Below are 15,461 nucleotides of genomic sequence, written 5' to 3'. Positions count from 1 at the left end.
ACTGCTTAGCTTCTACATGATCCAGGACAAGAGAAATGGTGAACAGTTCAGCAGTGAACACAGAAGCTGAAGAGGGGATTCAATGAGCAACCACTGAACCACAACAAATCATGGCAGAGCCCACAGAGACACCTGATTTTGAATCATCCGTATAAAAAGGAATGGAAGGATGGTTCAAAAGATGTTCAGCAAATAACAGTCTTTCCAATCAGAAGTGTCTGCTTTTCTCAGATGGCTTAAAGATAGGTCACATTTGGGGACTGTAAAAAGCCATGGTGGGATAGGCTGACCAGTGGATACAGCAATATTTTTCAAGGACAGACCCAATTCATCCAATTGCACCTGGAAGCAAAGGCCAAAAGAAACAATGGCAGATCGTCCATTCTAAATAAAGCATGGCCTGCTTGGGAAGGAAAACACATTCCCAGGTTGGATGCTGTAGAAAAATTGAAGTTTCAAAGCATACAGTAAATACAGTCACAAACAGCGGAGATGTAGAAGATGCTCATGAGACTACGTACAAGCTCTGGATTGAGAAAGTGCAGAAAGCCCCGGTGCAGAGCCAAAGTCCCTGATGATGAACAGCGTCCAGCATCTTTAAGGCCAAGGTCCTGGCAGAGCCATAGTCTAGTTTTGATTGAATAAGAGGACAATGTGTCTTTAGCAAAGAACATCAATCTGCTCCCCACATGGAAGAGATATGAAGGAGAATGTTCAGTGCTCTTGTATGTTTGTCCCCTAGCTGCCTGATATGTGGTATAAAGGTCAGCTTATGGTCAAAGATAACCCACAAGAATTTTCTTTCAAGGACCACAGAAAGCACAAATTTACCGACACAGAGTTAAGGATTGGGGTAAACACCCCATTGGCTGCAAAAGTGCATGCAAATGATTCCAGAGAGAGAAAAGTTAAAAGCCGTTCGCTGTGGTCCACTTCAGTAAACAATTGAGGGCAGTCTGTAGCTGCTGCTCAATATACCTCACATTTGACGACTGACATGAGATGTAAAAGTCGTTGACTGTGAGAGGGAGTTGTTCAATGATGGCATTACTCTTTATACTGAAAAGTGTGACACTCAAAACACAGCCCTGAGGGACTGCAAGTTCCTGTAGAAAAGAACGGGAAAGTGTTAAACCCACACAAACTTGGAATCTCCTGTCCATTAAAAATTTTTTTATAAAAAATGGGCAAATAGCCACAAACCCATATAAGTGACCTCGCAAAATGCCATACCTTCACATAGTATCATAAGCCTTCTCAATGTCAAAGAATATTGATACAAGATGTTGTCATTTGAGAAAGGCTTCTCTGATTGACGTTTCATGTCAAATCAGGTGGTTCATGATGGAGTGCTGTTGTCAGAACCCACACTGGGTGGGCGAGAAGAGGTTGCTTCATTCAAAGAACCAAACAAGATGAACATTAACCATTCTCTCTAAGGTCTTACAGACACAGCTCGTCAAAGCAATTGGAAGGTCATTTGAAGAAATCTCAGAATCCCTCCCAGCTTTAGAGAAGGTAGAACAACAGCCTGGCACCATGCATTAGCAAAAATATTCTCCTGCCAGATCTGGTTAAAAACAACCAAAAGAATAGCAAGAAGAGCATGAGATAGTTGGCACAACATCTCGTAGTGTATATCATCAAGTCCGACTGATGTACTGCCAGACCGATGAAGGGCCAGTTTGAGGTACACTAGTGTAAAGGGGTGATTATAGTCAAAGAGACGATCAGTCTGAAAGGAAATAGGTGACTGCTCTGCCAGTCTTGATAGCTAAGAAGATGAAGAATGAAGCAGAAGTGCTAGATACCTGGCAGAAGCTTTCACTGAAAGTATCAGCAATGTTCTAGGCATCAGCTATTTCCTAGGCATCAGAGAGCAAGATTGAAAGGGGGACAGAATTATACTGCCCACCTACCTTTCAAATATTGTTCCACATGAATTTGGAACTGGTGTTAGAAGAAATGCTGGTTGTGAACTTAATCCAAGATTCCTTTTGGCTTCGATGTCTTGCCTGCTGGAAAGCAATGCAATCTGAGAGTGTGGAATACACATGATAGGTATCACAGGCCAATTTTTTTAGATTTCTGTGACATCTGGCAGGCAGGATTCCACCACAAACAAGGATATTGTGGAAAAACTTGAGGTTTTAGGAATACACTGAGCAGCTGCCTACATAATACTGTCAAATATTGCTGCCACGCAGTTGTTTATCAAGGGCAGGATCAAGTTCCACGAGAACAGTGAAAGATGCCAGTTGGCTTGATCCAGTTTCTACCAAGGCATGCAGGTTAGGTAGCATCTACCATGGTCTGTCTCTCTCAAAATTATAGGAAAAATGACCACTGCCTCGTGGGCTATTGTCAACCCTCAATGAAAAGTGGGAAAATAGTGAAGGGGAGCAAACTGAGAAATCAACAGCAGTAAAAGACTGACTAGGTGCACGAAAATAAGTGTGAAAACCACTACTGAAGAGAAAAAAGTTGTGATCTGAGAGCATATGCTCCACGGAGTGACCCCTCAAATCAATATCAGCACCTCCACAGAGGGGATTATGTCCATTACAGTCCCAAAGGATTAAAAAGGGAGATAGCAAGTGTTCAACAAAAGCTTCAAGGTCTGATTGATCATAGATCTCTTCAGAAGACAGGTAGAGAACAAACAATAATGGTACAACTCAAGAAAATACGGACAGTTACGGCCTCCAAGAGTGTGTATTGCCACTTTTTGACTGACTTAGGAGAGTCAGCAAGTCCCTCTAGTCCCTTCTGAATAAAAAAGGGAGATATTTGCCCTAAAGGTTTGTCTGAAAGAAAATCAGTTACAGGTGTTACAGATATTGAAGATTGCTGCTCAGAATCTTTAAGACATGGTCATTTACCTAGGGATTGTTATTCCAATATTTTATTTAAATTTTTATTTGAAGGATCTATAATAAAAGAAAAAATATTATTGTGCCCACCGACCCCTTTTTTTTTTCATTTTCTTTCATATTTTGTTTAAAATTCATAATAGAAATGCTAACGAATATGTTTATGATTTTTTTTTCACAATTTTTTTTATGTATTTGGTGAGCTACAACATTCCCACTGTTTAAGGGTTAAAATAAATTTTCTCAGTACAAAAAGACTTATTGATGTGGCTCACCCCACTTTCCTGGTGTCCCAAAGCTAACCGTTTTCTTGCTCGCTGGATCCTTCGTTCCACATCAGAAAGCATTCCTTGGCAAAATTTGATAAAATCATCTTCATATCCCATCTTTTGGAAACGATCACTCTGCTCGTATCTAATGAAAAATTATACATTAAAAGTGTTTTATAAACTGGTCCACAATACCAGTATTGTAATTACAACCAAAAATTCATTACTGCATTAATATCCAATGAATGATAATAAAAAGAAAAATGTTAATTTTCACAGCTTCCAAACATATATTTGCATTTCATAGTATATCTGTTACATTTAAAACCAATTAGCGTATATGAAACGTGTGTGGGTGCGCTCGTGCCCACATGCATTTATTGAATATTTAAAAATTGATTACTGCCTACAAGGTTACAGCAAATACTGTATTATAATGATTGCCTGTTGTCAGTCACCAAATCCTCTCAACCTACACAGCTGCACTTACCTTCACAGCACACATAAAAGTATCTACAGTAACTTGAAGGCCTCAATATAGAAGCCAAAACATCATCCTCTTGTTTCAAGGAGTTGCAGTCCATTAAGTAAGCAATATATTAAGTTACAGATAAACTGCTATTTAGTCTAAACAAAGTAAAAACAAATAGGCACCACTGTAATTAATTATTTACTAAAGGCTATTAAACCCCACTTCCATATTAATCTGCATGCAAGCAGAATGAATACATAATAATGAACCAGGGCAAATAGTACTAACTACTGCATTATGCGAGTTGAGCTCCCATACTCCTAAGCTGTGTACAAGCAGAATGAATACATAATATTGAACTAAGAGTTAATTTGACATGTATCAAAAACAGAACAAGTTCATTGGAGTTATGGAAAAGCTATTGAGGCCATCTTCATCTTAAATTATTTATATTACATTCATATAATTGCTACAACTTCTGAAGTTAATCCCCTTTTTATCTCTCTCTCTCTCTCTCTCTCTCTAATACTCACTGGTCTAACTGTGCTAGATGTCACTTTTTCTCACTAAGTTAGTTGTTCAAATAAAATTCATGTAGCTTTCAAATGTGTATATATATCAATCACTAGAACAAAAAGTCCCAAAACTATTGTAATTTAGTAAGCTTTCCAAAAACATATCTAAAAATACATCCTTTTAACTGTTCATAATAAAGTAACAGTCATCACGAATGAAGAAATTGTGCCCAATATATATGTATATATGTGAGAATCTTGTGTGCTATGAAATATTATACTGTAACTTCAGCTATGCATTTGTCAAGTGATTTCTAGTTTGTTATGCAAGTGTAGTAGCTGGACACGGTTTACAGAGCAATAAAACAAATTTATACCGTTATGAGCCTGAGGCTGTTCAATATAAATAGTTTTAATTATTTGTTATGATCAACAGTCAACTCTACAAATAAAAAATACATGGAATTAAGACTTATTTGGTATCTTTCTGTTCTGGTTCAAAGTTAAGAAGCCCACAGTGTTAGAGTAAAGAAAACAGATAAAACAAAGTCCTATTAAAAAACCAAAACTTCTAACATTCATTTAAAACATTCTAATGATTGTGCTGATAAGTCTGAAAAACATAAGGATGAAAAAAGTATTTTCAATCTCAACATAAAAATCACCTTTCACTCAGAATAGTCAGACTGAATCAGATGGACTACATAAATTGACAAACTACTCTTTACTAAAAATACTTAATTAAAGAAATGATTTTGTTTTGTACAAAAGTTGTGTAATCTTTACTGAAAGCATGCAAACTTTCATGAAGATAAATTTGATATGTTAAAAATTATAATGTATATTTTTATGGTTATATAGTTGTTGAAAGACTGGTCAAAATGACAAAGCACTTATACAGCAGGTTACAAAATCTCCATTTTTAAATCACTTCTTATTGTTAAAAAGAAAATATGCATACTATACGAGTACAAGCCAAAAAAATATTTCAGTCCTTGCAACTGACAATTCTTTTTTTCAGTCCTGAAGGAATTTTATCAGCAAAATAACTATATTTTAATTAATGTAGCTACTGTATTGTAAATTTTGTGGTATCAAAGATAAATATTGTACCAAATATACAACAAACACACACATTTAAATCAAATAAAACCAAAACTTACTCTTTCCTTATCCTCTCATCATGAATTTTGCTACAAATTCCTAGATCTGCTTTGGTATTAACAAACAGCTCATTAGGGCAAAACTTCACAAGAAAATACTTGCACACCTACACCACACAAAAAAAGAGGGAGTTAACTGTTAAAAAAACAAATGTATACACACAATTACAATGAACAGACAATTATTTGTTCATAAGTAAGAATTAAAGTTCTAGCTACAGTAAAACTGCAGTAAAAATGAAGGACGGTAACACTGATAGGTAGTAGAAATTATACAAGTAAAAGTTGGAGTAGTGGGAACCATGGCTGTTCCGATCAATATAAATACACCAGGAATACAAGACACAGTGGTTGGATGAGGAATGGAACTTTTGGGAGAAGTCATATAAGGAAGGTAAGCATAAAGGTAATGACCACTCTTGACTGAAGGTGACTTTTTGTGTTCTGTGTCACCTTCACACGTTTTCAAACACTGCAAATCAAACAAACACAACATAACCACAGAAAACACCCAAATACTAAATAAATAAACATAAAAAAATGCAAAATTAAGAAAGCCTTACTTATACAGCAACTCAAGCCCAAAATAAACCAATACAATGGAGCACCTTTATACTTATATTAATAAATATAATCAAATATCTAAGCATGCCCTGTACATTCCTACACCCAATTACACAACCCCCTTCCAACATGTGGTCAGCTATTGGTCAGTTACCTCCTCCTTTTGTTGTGAACCTGGCGATGACTGAAGAAGGTCAAAACATTGTTCACCCCTCTACAAAAAAAATTATCTCAACCCATACCAGCTGTTTTTACATATATAGTTTTTGGATATTTTACTTTAGAGATATACATGTACTATTTTTATTTTGAAATGCATATTGGAAAGGATAAATTCATTTTTCAATTGACAAAAACTTAAGAAAATGCATTAATATTAGGTAATTATGAGAACTATAAACCACAACTATATGCACAAGTGTGGAAATATATGGAAAACTGCTAACATAATGTGTCCCTTTTTCAGGCATAAAAAGACATGTTAAAAAGGCAGTAACATTAAAAATTAAAATGGAATAAAAGAAATTTACGATATGATGACAAATAATTAATTCAAAAATGGAAAAATATATATTCATTTTATTTAAAAATTTCACAACTTATCATCACTATACATTGATGATTAAGCTACATTTAGTGTTAAGGCAGTGAAAATAACAGACAGAATATGCTTTTACCTTAAAATTTTTATAGTCATTTAAGAGGTTTTATGATAACTAAGATAAAATCACCATTTTTATTCTTAACATGAAAATCACTTTGCATTCAGACTAGAATCAGTAAAGGTTCAAAAATCAAAAACAAATTGCTGGTAAAATATACTTAAAAATTTGATATTTTGTGTGTATGACAGACTTAACATTTATTAAAAGCTTGTGAAATTTCATGAAGATACCACAATTCACTGTACATGTATGTATAGCTTTGTGATTATGTGGTGATTACAAGACTGTTCAAAATAATAAAGCCTGGATATACAGCATTCAGTATCAGTATATTTGTGCAATTTATAAACCATTAGTAACACAAATTCCAATAGAAAACAAATCATTCATACCTCCTTAACAGTACATTTCACATTATGAAACCTATCATTAACATGTTTGTTGCTGCAAAATTTAAATTTAAAAAAATTAAACATTCAAGAAGTGCCAAAGAGTCTTAAACTTATACACCACAAGATAAATTTGTGTTTCAAACATAACTGTCTGTGACCCACTGGTATGTCACATGGTCCATAACTGAAAGTCAGTTGTAACCCACTAGTATGAAACATGGTAGCAAATGGGGTAAAAGTATTATGAATAGTTCTTAATCAATCGATTGCAATCTTAAACAAGTACACATTACCAATTCTTTCCTACTGTTGCATTTGGTTTAAAGATAATAAAAGAGCAATGTTGAACAATACTTAGTATTTTATGTTGCATTTATAAGGTAAATAGTAATAAAAATACAAAAACATTTTTGAGATAAACTAAGCAATTATAAAATAAAAGGCTTAATATTTTAATACAGATTTTATAAAAAAATGTCATTGGCATAAAAGGGCATGTGTTTAAAATTCATTTTAACTTCAACCTTGACGTGTGATATAACTTGCAAACGTAACAAACATGTCATGGTAAATTTCATAGACACTACCTTCTACTAATAGTAAGAGTCGTATTAGGGCAGGATTTCTCCAAGTGTTGTTCACAACCAATTAGATCATGAAAAATGTGTAGTTCAAAGCACTGAGGACAATATTTTGTAACTCAAAAAATTCATAGAATTCTCAAAGTCAGGCATCCAGGAACTTTGCCTTCCCACAATGCAATATCCACATACACAGACCATTTGTGTGATCTTTTGTTCTTACATATCTGCATATATGGTGCAGTAGTTGTGTACCCAATTGCACCAATAACAAGTTAAAACCCTTTGGAGTGGTTCCCTCTACTTGGTGAGGAGACCTTCAAGGGAAGGTTCTGTTCTTTCAGTTTACCTCCTCTGAGATCTAAACATCCACTCACATGTTTGCCATGTTTGGTGACCCATGTAGGGGAGAAAAGGATCCTGGTGACTGAGGGGTCCAACCCTAACACATCACTTTGGCCTTCAATTCCTGTAGATGGGCAGCATTGGGGTAGCCCCCTAGCGTCAATCAACTGGTCCACTTGGGCTAGGGTCAACCAATTACCAGTGTTAGATACTCTCAACAGGTGTTGTGGACATTTTATCCGATGCTGATGTTTGGGTATAGTGCTCACAAAACACTGGCATTGCTGCAGTGTCCTTGTTTGACATTGTAGTGTGTCCTCTCATAGGGCTCCATGGTGGGTGGGGTCAGTGAGTACAGAAATATTGAGTTTTTTTCATTATGGATCCTCCAAATAAAAACTTAAATAAAATAGTGCAAAAACAGTCCATAGGTAAGCGACCACATTTCGAAGATTCTGAGCAGCAATCTTCAACATCTGTACCACCTGTTGTACCTCATTTTCTTATATACTGCATTACTTTCAGACAAACCTTTAGGGCAAATGTCTCCCTTTTTTCCTTCATAAGGGACTAGAGCAGGGGTTCCCAACCGGTGGGTTGCGACCCCTCTGGGGGGTTGCAAAGCCTTGGCAGGGGAGTCGCGTAGCCTTGTTAGAAGTAGCTTGGGATAACATTAATTTTATTTCATCAATTACATTTTCATGTCGCAAGTGCAAAAAGGTTGGGAATCCCTGGACTAGAGGGTCTTGCTGGCTCTCCAAAGTCAGTAAAGAAGCTGTAATCTGGTGACATATTGGTGGAAACATCCACATCTCAACACAATAAACTCCTCTTGCATTCAAAGGCAATTGGGGATACACCTATTGAGGTTACACCTCATGCTACTTTGAATTCATCACGAGGAGTTATTGTTGAGAGGGATTTGAAGAACATCCCTGAATCAGAAATTCTCACTGGTTTCTCCACCCAAGGAGTTTCTGCAGTGAGGCATATCTCCACCTGTAAAGATGGAATTACAATGCTGACCAGTGTCCTCATTCTAACATTCACATCACCATGTCCACATACCACCATCAAGGCAGGTTATCTTAATTGCAAAGTACAGCCACACATTCCAAGCCCTCTCCGAAGTTACCAGTATTAACGGTGCAGTCACTCAAAGATGTCATGTCGTGGTTCCTTGATGTGTGCTCATTGCAATGGCAAGGACCATGATGCTTAAGAGTGTGAAATGGACCATCATTGCATTAATTGCAATGGTTTTCTCCTTTTGTTCTTAGCCCTAAATGGTTGGAACAAAAAGAGGTGCAGCATTTGAAAACAATTCAAAACATTACTTACCCTGAAGCTCAAAAGATGCTCTACACCACTTCATCTCTGACATATGCTGCTGCACTTCATTCCACTACTACAGTGGGAATGCAGACGGATCTCTCTGTGCCTCCAAAAGAATTGTCCTCAGACCAAATGAAAAATCTTTTGACCTCCATGGTTAAAAAAACTGATGAATCAATGTCAACACCCATCTCTCTCCCTAACATACCTTCCAGCAAGCCCCAAGATCCATTTCCTTTGGTTCCAGGTATGGGCATTTCCTCAGGTACATCTTCCCCCACCCCATGATGCAAAACAATCATTTCTTCACATCCTCAGTTGCTTAAATCCTCTTCCAACAGCAAAAATCTGCCCAATTAACCTAGGGCAGGATTCATGGAGGTCAATAGACCTCTCTCTAATAAAGACAGTAAAGGAAAAAAATGCCAAACAGAAGAGCTCTCCACCAAATTTGCCTACACATAAAAAAAAACGGCCACCTTGATACAATAGAACTGTTGAGGTTTACGTTCTAATCTGGATGACAAAGCGCTGGCTGATTGCTTCCTACCATCCTGTGTGCCTTTCCTTACAGAAAACATTTCTGAAACCTGCTGATACAGTCACCTTTTGGCAGTTTTCTTTGTACAGGAATGATAGACTGTGTGATGAATGAGCGCATGGTGACAATGTTGGTTGATCAGCATGTGCCCACCCTCTCTTTGCGACTCAACACACCTTTGGAGATGGTAACCATCCATGTTTCCTTGGGTCATACCATCATTGTTTGTTCTCTCCACCTGTTGCCTGGAGAGACCTATGATCAATCAGACCTTAACGCTCCCATTGAAAAGTTGCTATCTACCTTTTCAATCCTAGGGGACTTTAATGGACATTATCCCCTCTCGGGAAGTACTGATGTTGATAAGAGGGGTCGCTCTGTAGAGCGTATGATCTCTGATCACAACCTCTCTCTTTTCAATAGTGGTTCTTATACTTATTTTCATGCACCTAGTCCTTCACTGCTATTGATCTCTCAATTTGCTCCTCTTCACTATTCTCCCACTTTTCATGGAAGGTTAACAATAACCCCCAAGGCAGTGATCATTTTCCTATAATTTGAGAGAGACTGGCCATGGTCGATACCACCTAACCCACTTGCCTCAGTGGAAGCTAGATCAAGCAACTAACCCTCTTTCACTGCTTTTGCAGAACTTGAACCTACCATTGTCTGTAAGTCATCAATAGACGACTGTATGGTAGTAGTAACCGACTGTATTATACAAGCAGCTGATCAGTGTATTCATAAAACCTCAACAGATTTTCCACAATATCCTCATCCATGGTGGAATTCTGCCTGCCACGTGGCACAGAAGGCTCAAAAATGGTCCCGGGATACTTTTTATAGGTATCCCACACAACATCGCTTTCCAGCAGGCCCTTGCACGTGCTCAGTGGGTAAAATGTCAAAGCTGCAAGGACTAAGGATTAAGTTCACAATCAGCATATCTTTTACCACCAGTTTGAAAGTCATATGACATTCAAATGTCAGTGGGTAAAATGTCAAAGCTGGAAGGACTAAGGATTAAGTTCACAATCAGCATATCTTTTACCACCAGTTCGAAAGTCATATGACATTCAAATGTCAGTGGGCAATATAACTCTGTACCCCTTTCAATCTTGCTCTCTGATGGCCAGAAAGTAACTGATACCTGGATCATTGCCAATACTCCAGGTAAAAGCTTTTGCCAGGTATCTAGAACTTTTTCTTCTTCCTCCACCTTCTTAGCCATCAAGACTCGGGCAGAGTGATCACCTCTTTCCTTTTGAGTTGACTGTATCTTTGACAATAACCATCCCTTTACACTGGTGGAACTCAAACTGGCCCTTCATCAGTCTGGCAGTACATTGGTTGGACCTGATGATGTACGCTATGAAATGCTGCACCATCTATTTCCTGCTTCTCTTGCTATTCTTCTAATTGTTTTTAACCATATCTGTCAGGAGAATGTTTTCCTGATGTCTGGTGCCAGGCTATTTATTCTCCTACCTTTCTCTAAGCCTGGGGAAAATCCCAAGATTCCTTCAAACTACCGTCCAATTACTTTGATGAGCAGCTCTGTAAAGACCTTAGAGAGGATGGTTAATGCTCATCTTGTTTGGTTTCTTGAATCAAACAACATCCTCTCGCTCACTCCATCATGGACCACTTGATTTGACTTCAAATATCCAAGAAGCCTTTCCCAAATGACAACATCTCGTATTAATATTCTTTGACATTGAAAAGGTTTATGATACAACATGGAGGTATGGCATTTTGCAAGACCTCTATTTATATGGGTTATGTGGCCATTTTTATTAAATTTTTTTTAATAAACAAGCAATTCCAAGTTTTTGTGGGTTCAACACTTTCCCGTTCTTTTCTACAGGAACTTGAAATCCCTCAGGGCTGTGTTTCGATTATCACACTTTTTGGTATGAAGATTAGTGCCATCACTGAACAACTTCCTCTCACTGTTGCAAACGAACTCTATATCGATGACTTTCATATCTCACATCAGTAGTCAAACATGAGATATACTGAGTGGCAGCTACAGACTGCCCTCAATTGTTTACTGAAGTAGACCACAACAAATGGTTTTAACTTCTTCTCTAAAACCGTTTTCATGCACTTTTGCTGCCAACGGGGTATTCACCCTGATCCTGAACTCCGTATCTGTGAAGTTGTGTTGCCAGTGGTCACTAAGTTCGTGGGGCTTATCTTTGACTTAAGCTGACCTTTATACCACACATCAAGCAGCTACAAGTCAAATGTACAAGAGCACTGAACATCCTCCATGTCCTCTCTTCCACCACTTGAGGAGCAGATAAATGTTCTATGCTAACGATATGTCATGCTTTTATTCAATCAAAATTTGACTATGGATCACTGGTCTATGGCTCTGAAAGCACCTCAGCCATAAAGATACTGGACCCCATTCATCATCAGGGACCTCCGCTCTGCATTGAGTCTTTCTGCACTTCCCCAGTTCAGAACATAGTCTCATGAACCTCCTTTGCACCTCCACCATTTGCAACTGTCTTTACTGTATGCTTCGGAACTTCGTTCCTTACCAAAGCATCCCACCTGTAGATGAGTTTTCCTTCCAAAGTGCGCCATGCTTTATATAAGACAGACAATCTGCCATTGTTTCTTTTGGCCTTTGTATCCAGATGCAATTGGATGAATTGGATCTGTCCTTATAAAACACTGCTGTATCCACTAGCCAGCCTATCCCACCATGGTTTATTACCATCCCCAAATGTAACCTTTCTCTAAGTCATCTGAGAAAAGCAGACACTCACGATTGGAAATACCATCATTTGTTAAACATCTTTTTAACTGTCCTTCCATTCCTGTTTATACAGAAGATTTGAAATCAGGTGACTCTGCAGGCTCTGCCATCATTTCTTGTGGTTTGGTGGTTGCTCACAGAATCCCCTCTACAGTTTCTGTGTTCACTGCTGAACTGTATGCCATTTATCTTGCCCTGGATCACATAAAAGCTAAGCAGTACTTAAACTGCACTATTTATACAGACTCCCTTAATCCTCAACTAGCCCTAGAATCACTTCACATTAGTTCTCACTGATATTCAAAACCAACTAGCCCATTTCTCTTCAAAACCTACTCCTATCCAGTCTTTCTGGATACTAGGCCATGTTGATATTTGTGGGAATGGGCTTGTCGACACCACAGCTAAATCTGTCTCCTTTGGCATTAACACCACTGTACCTGTTCCATACATGGACTACGGTCCTATATTCAATACTCAGCTGCATGCCAGTTGGCAGTCAACATGGAGTGATTAACATGAAAACAAGCTTTTCCAAATAAAACCCTCTACTGGACTTTTTCCTTATTGCTTCCGTTAGAATTTGAAAGAGATAGTTCTTCTGACTAGACTACATGTTGGTCACAGTTCTTTCCCCCATCGTTTATCTGGAACTGATACACCAATGCATTGTTTGTAACACTCAGGTCACAATAAGCCACATTTTACTTTCTCGCCGTCGTTACAATTCTCAATGCTTTTAGTTTTTTAAATCCATTAATCATTTTAATGCTATTTAAGTTTTTAATTTATAGAATTGACCTTTTTGAATGTGATTCCCTTTTAAGAATCAAAGACCATCTAGTTCAATTTGAAATTAAAAAATGGCCGTAATGTCAAATAACTCAAAAACAGGACTTGAAAGGCCAACTTCAGGCGACTAACGGTGGTTATTGAATTTACCTGTTCGTCTTCCTACAGAGTTATAATAATTACAGTTAGACTACAGAAAGTTCTTCAAAAGTTGTATTACTGTAGTTTTCTCTTACTGCTGTAGACTAGATGTAAAAACTGGATTTAATGTTGTTTTTAATTCAAAAATTAAACTTGGCCTTCTTTAACCTTACTTTCCTTTTATGAATTTTAATAATTTTACTTTAATTTTAACTTTTTACTGGATGTTTGACATAGATAGCCTAGTAGTTTTGCACCATAAAACACCAAACCAACCAACAAGTGAAAAAGGCTTGAAGTTTCCTTCTATTTGATAAACAACTAACAACCAAGGAACACAGGAAATGAGAGGAAAGTTGACCTATGGGTCATCCCATATCAACTCACCCAGAAAAAAAGAACTTTTTCCAGTTCATATCATAGATTTTCTTGAAAAAAAATTCAAGCAAAAACTTTATTTTTATTTATTCAGCCATGCAAAATCCTAAAGCTGTTTTGTATGGCTGAATAAATCAAAATGAAGATTTTGCTTAAATTTTCTCAAGGAAATCTATGACGTGAATCTGGAAGCCGTAACTAAGCAAGTTGCTCCACTGTTTACTCTTTTGTCAAGATAGTAATCATGTTACAAAGCAAAATCATTAGAGTGACATCATGCCAATCTCATGAATGGCAATATTTTATTACATTTTACGTGATAAAAATAAATGAAACTAACATTTTTGAAAATCAATACATGCAAATACTTCTGGAAATCAGAATTTTCCTTATTATTATTGAAATATGTGGAAACTAAGTTATGGCTGCAAGAATAAGTCTAGTAACAAGTCTTAAAATCACGCTCCAAGAAAAAGTTTTCGTAAAACTAACATACAACTTGCACCAAAAGAGCAAAATGCCTGTCTCCTTCCAAACGTTTCTGCTTACTTGCAATGTGAATTTTGATTATGTACTCTATTCCAATCCATCTTGAAAATTAAGAGTTTAGTAAAGCATTCATATTGACATTACAATTTCTCGCAATTTTTTTAATTTATAGTTTGTAGCCACGATAGTGTTTTTTTTCCTAAATTTAGTTTTCTAGGCAAAGGGTTGTGCCACGAAATAGTTTGACATTTGAAGAATGACCAAAATTGAGCAAGAGACCATGGCGTGATAAATATTATCAATAATTAATAATAAGCCTATGATATAACAAAATAATTACCTCTGGATTATTCCAACTTGCATCTTTATTCCATTGCGAATCTCTTTTAGATTCTGTAGGAGGTAAATTGCGGTCTCTCCCCATTAATTCATCTAACAAAGCTTTAGCTGAAGCCAACGCCATTTTGGAATTAGATTGTTCCACAAATCCAAAAACACCACTAGGCCGCACGAGGAACGCGTTTAAAGAAATTGGAACAATTTTTTTCCCATAAAATTTAAATGTCTATAATAACAACAGTGATAGAAATTATAAATATTTATGTCATGCGCTAATTTACATAGACGGAATGATGAAGTTTAATGTAATTACTCTCCAACAGTATAGCTTTTGAACGCAGTATTATTAGTGATAAACTAACGTCAGTACTTTCATGTAATAAAAATAAATTATTTCAATTTTACAGGCATTTCATCAACTTAATGATGTTTAGATTTAAGAGTTATTAGAGTTATATGAAAAATGTAAAAAATAATCTGACCAGCTATATTTGTATTTGTGTTTTAATCTGGACTTCAATTATTACATTATAGTTATCTACACTTTTAAAGGTAAAAAATGATCGTCAGGCAGTACTGCCTTTGTAGTAATGACTTGGAATATTCATCAAAGGCCTGGCATAGCCCGGTGGTTAGGATGCTCGTCTCGTAATTTGAAGGACGCGGGTTCGAAAACCGTCACACCAAACACACTCGTCTTTTCAGTCATGGTGGTATTATAATATGAGGGTTAATCCCCCATTCATTGGTAAAAAGGTAGCATTAGAATTGGCGGTAGGTGGTGATTACTAACTGCCTTCCCTCCAGTCTTACACTCCTAAATTAGTAAAGGCT

At 36.9% G+C, this 15,461-nt stretch overlaps 1 protein-coding gene across 6 annotated transcripts in view; it reads right to left on the bottom strand.

The window, feature by feature from the left end:
* LOC143234851 (luc7-like protein 3) overlaps window positions 1-14,785 on the bottom strand; it is a 58,662-nt gene extending 43,877 nt beyond the window's left edge. For 3 of the 6 annotated variants that reach the window (XM_076472526.1, XM_076472525.1, XM_076472527.1), the window contains exons 1-3: window positions 14,629-14,785; window positions 5,293-5,399; window positions 3,149-3,287 (exon numbers count right to left, since the gene is read on the bottom strand). In XM_076472526.1, the coding sequence (XP_076328641.1) occupies window positions 3,149-3,287; window positions 5,293-5,399; window positions 14,629-14,751 (369 nt within the window). In that variant the 5' untranslated portion in view covers window positions 14,752-14,785. The remainder of the gene's footprint in view (window positions 1-3,148; window positions 3,288-5,292; window positions 5,400-14,628) is intronic. The other 3 variants (XM_076472528.1, XM_076472529.1, XM_076472530.1) reach the window with 1 other exon arrangement.
* Window positions 14,786-15,461: the final 676 nt, after the last annotated feature.

Source organism: Tachypleus tridentatus, chromosome 12 (assembly GCF_004210375.1).
Source record: "Tachypleus tridentatus isolate NWPU-2018 chromosome 12, ASM421037v1, whole genome shotgun sequence".
In the NCBI taxonomy this organism is placed as follows: Eukaryota; Metazoa; Arthropoda; class Merostomata; order Xiphosura; family Limulidae; genus Tachypleus; species Tachypleus tridentatus.
This window is presented reverse-complemented; position numbering and strand designations above follow the sequence as displayed.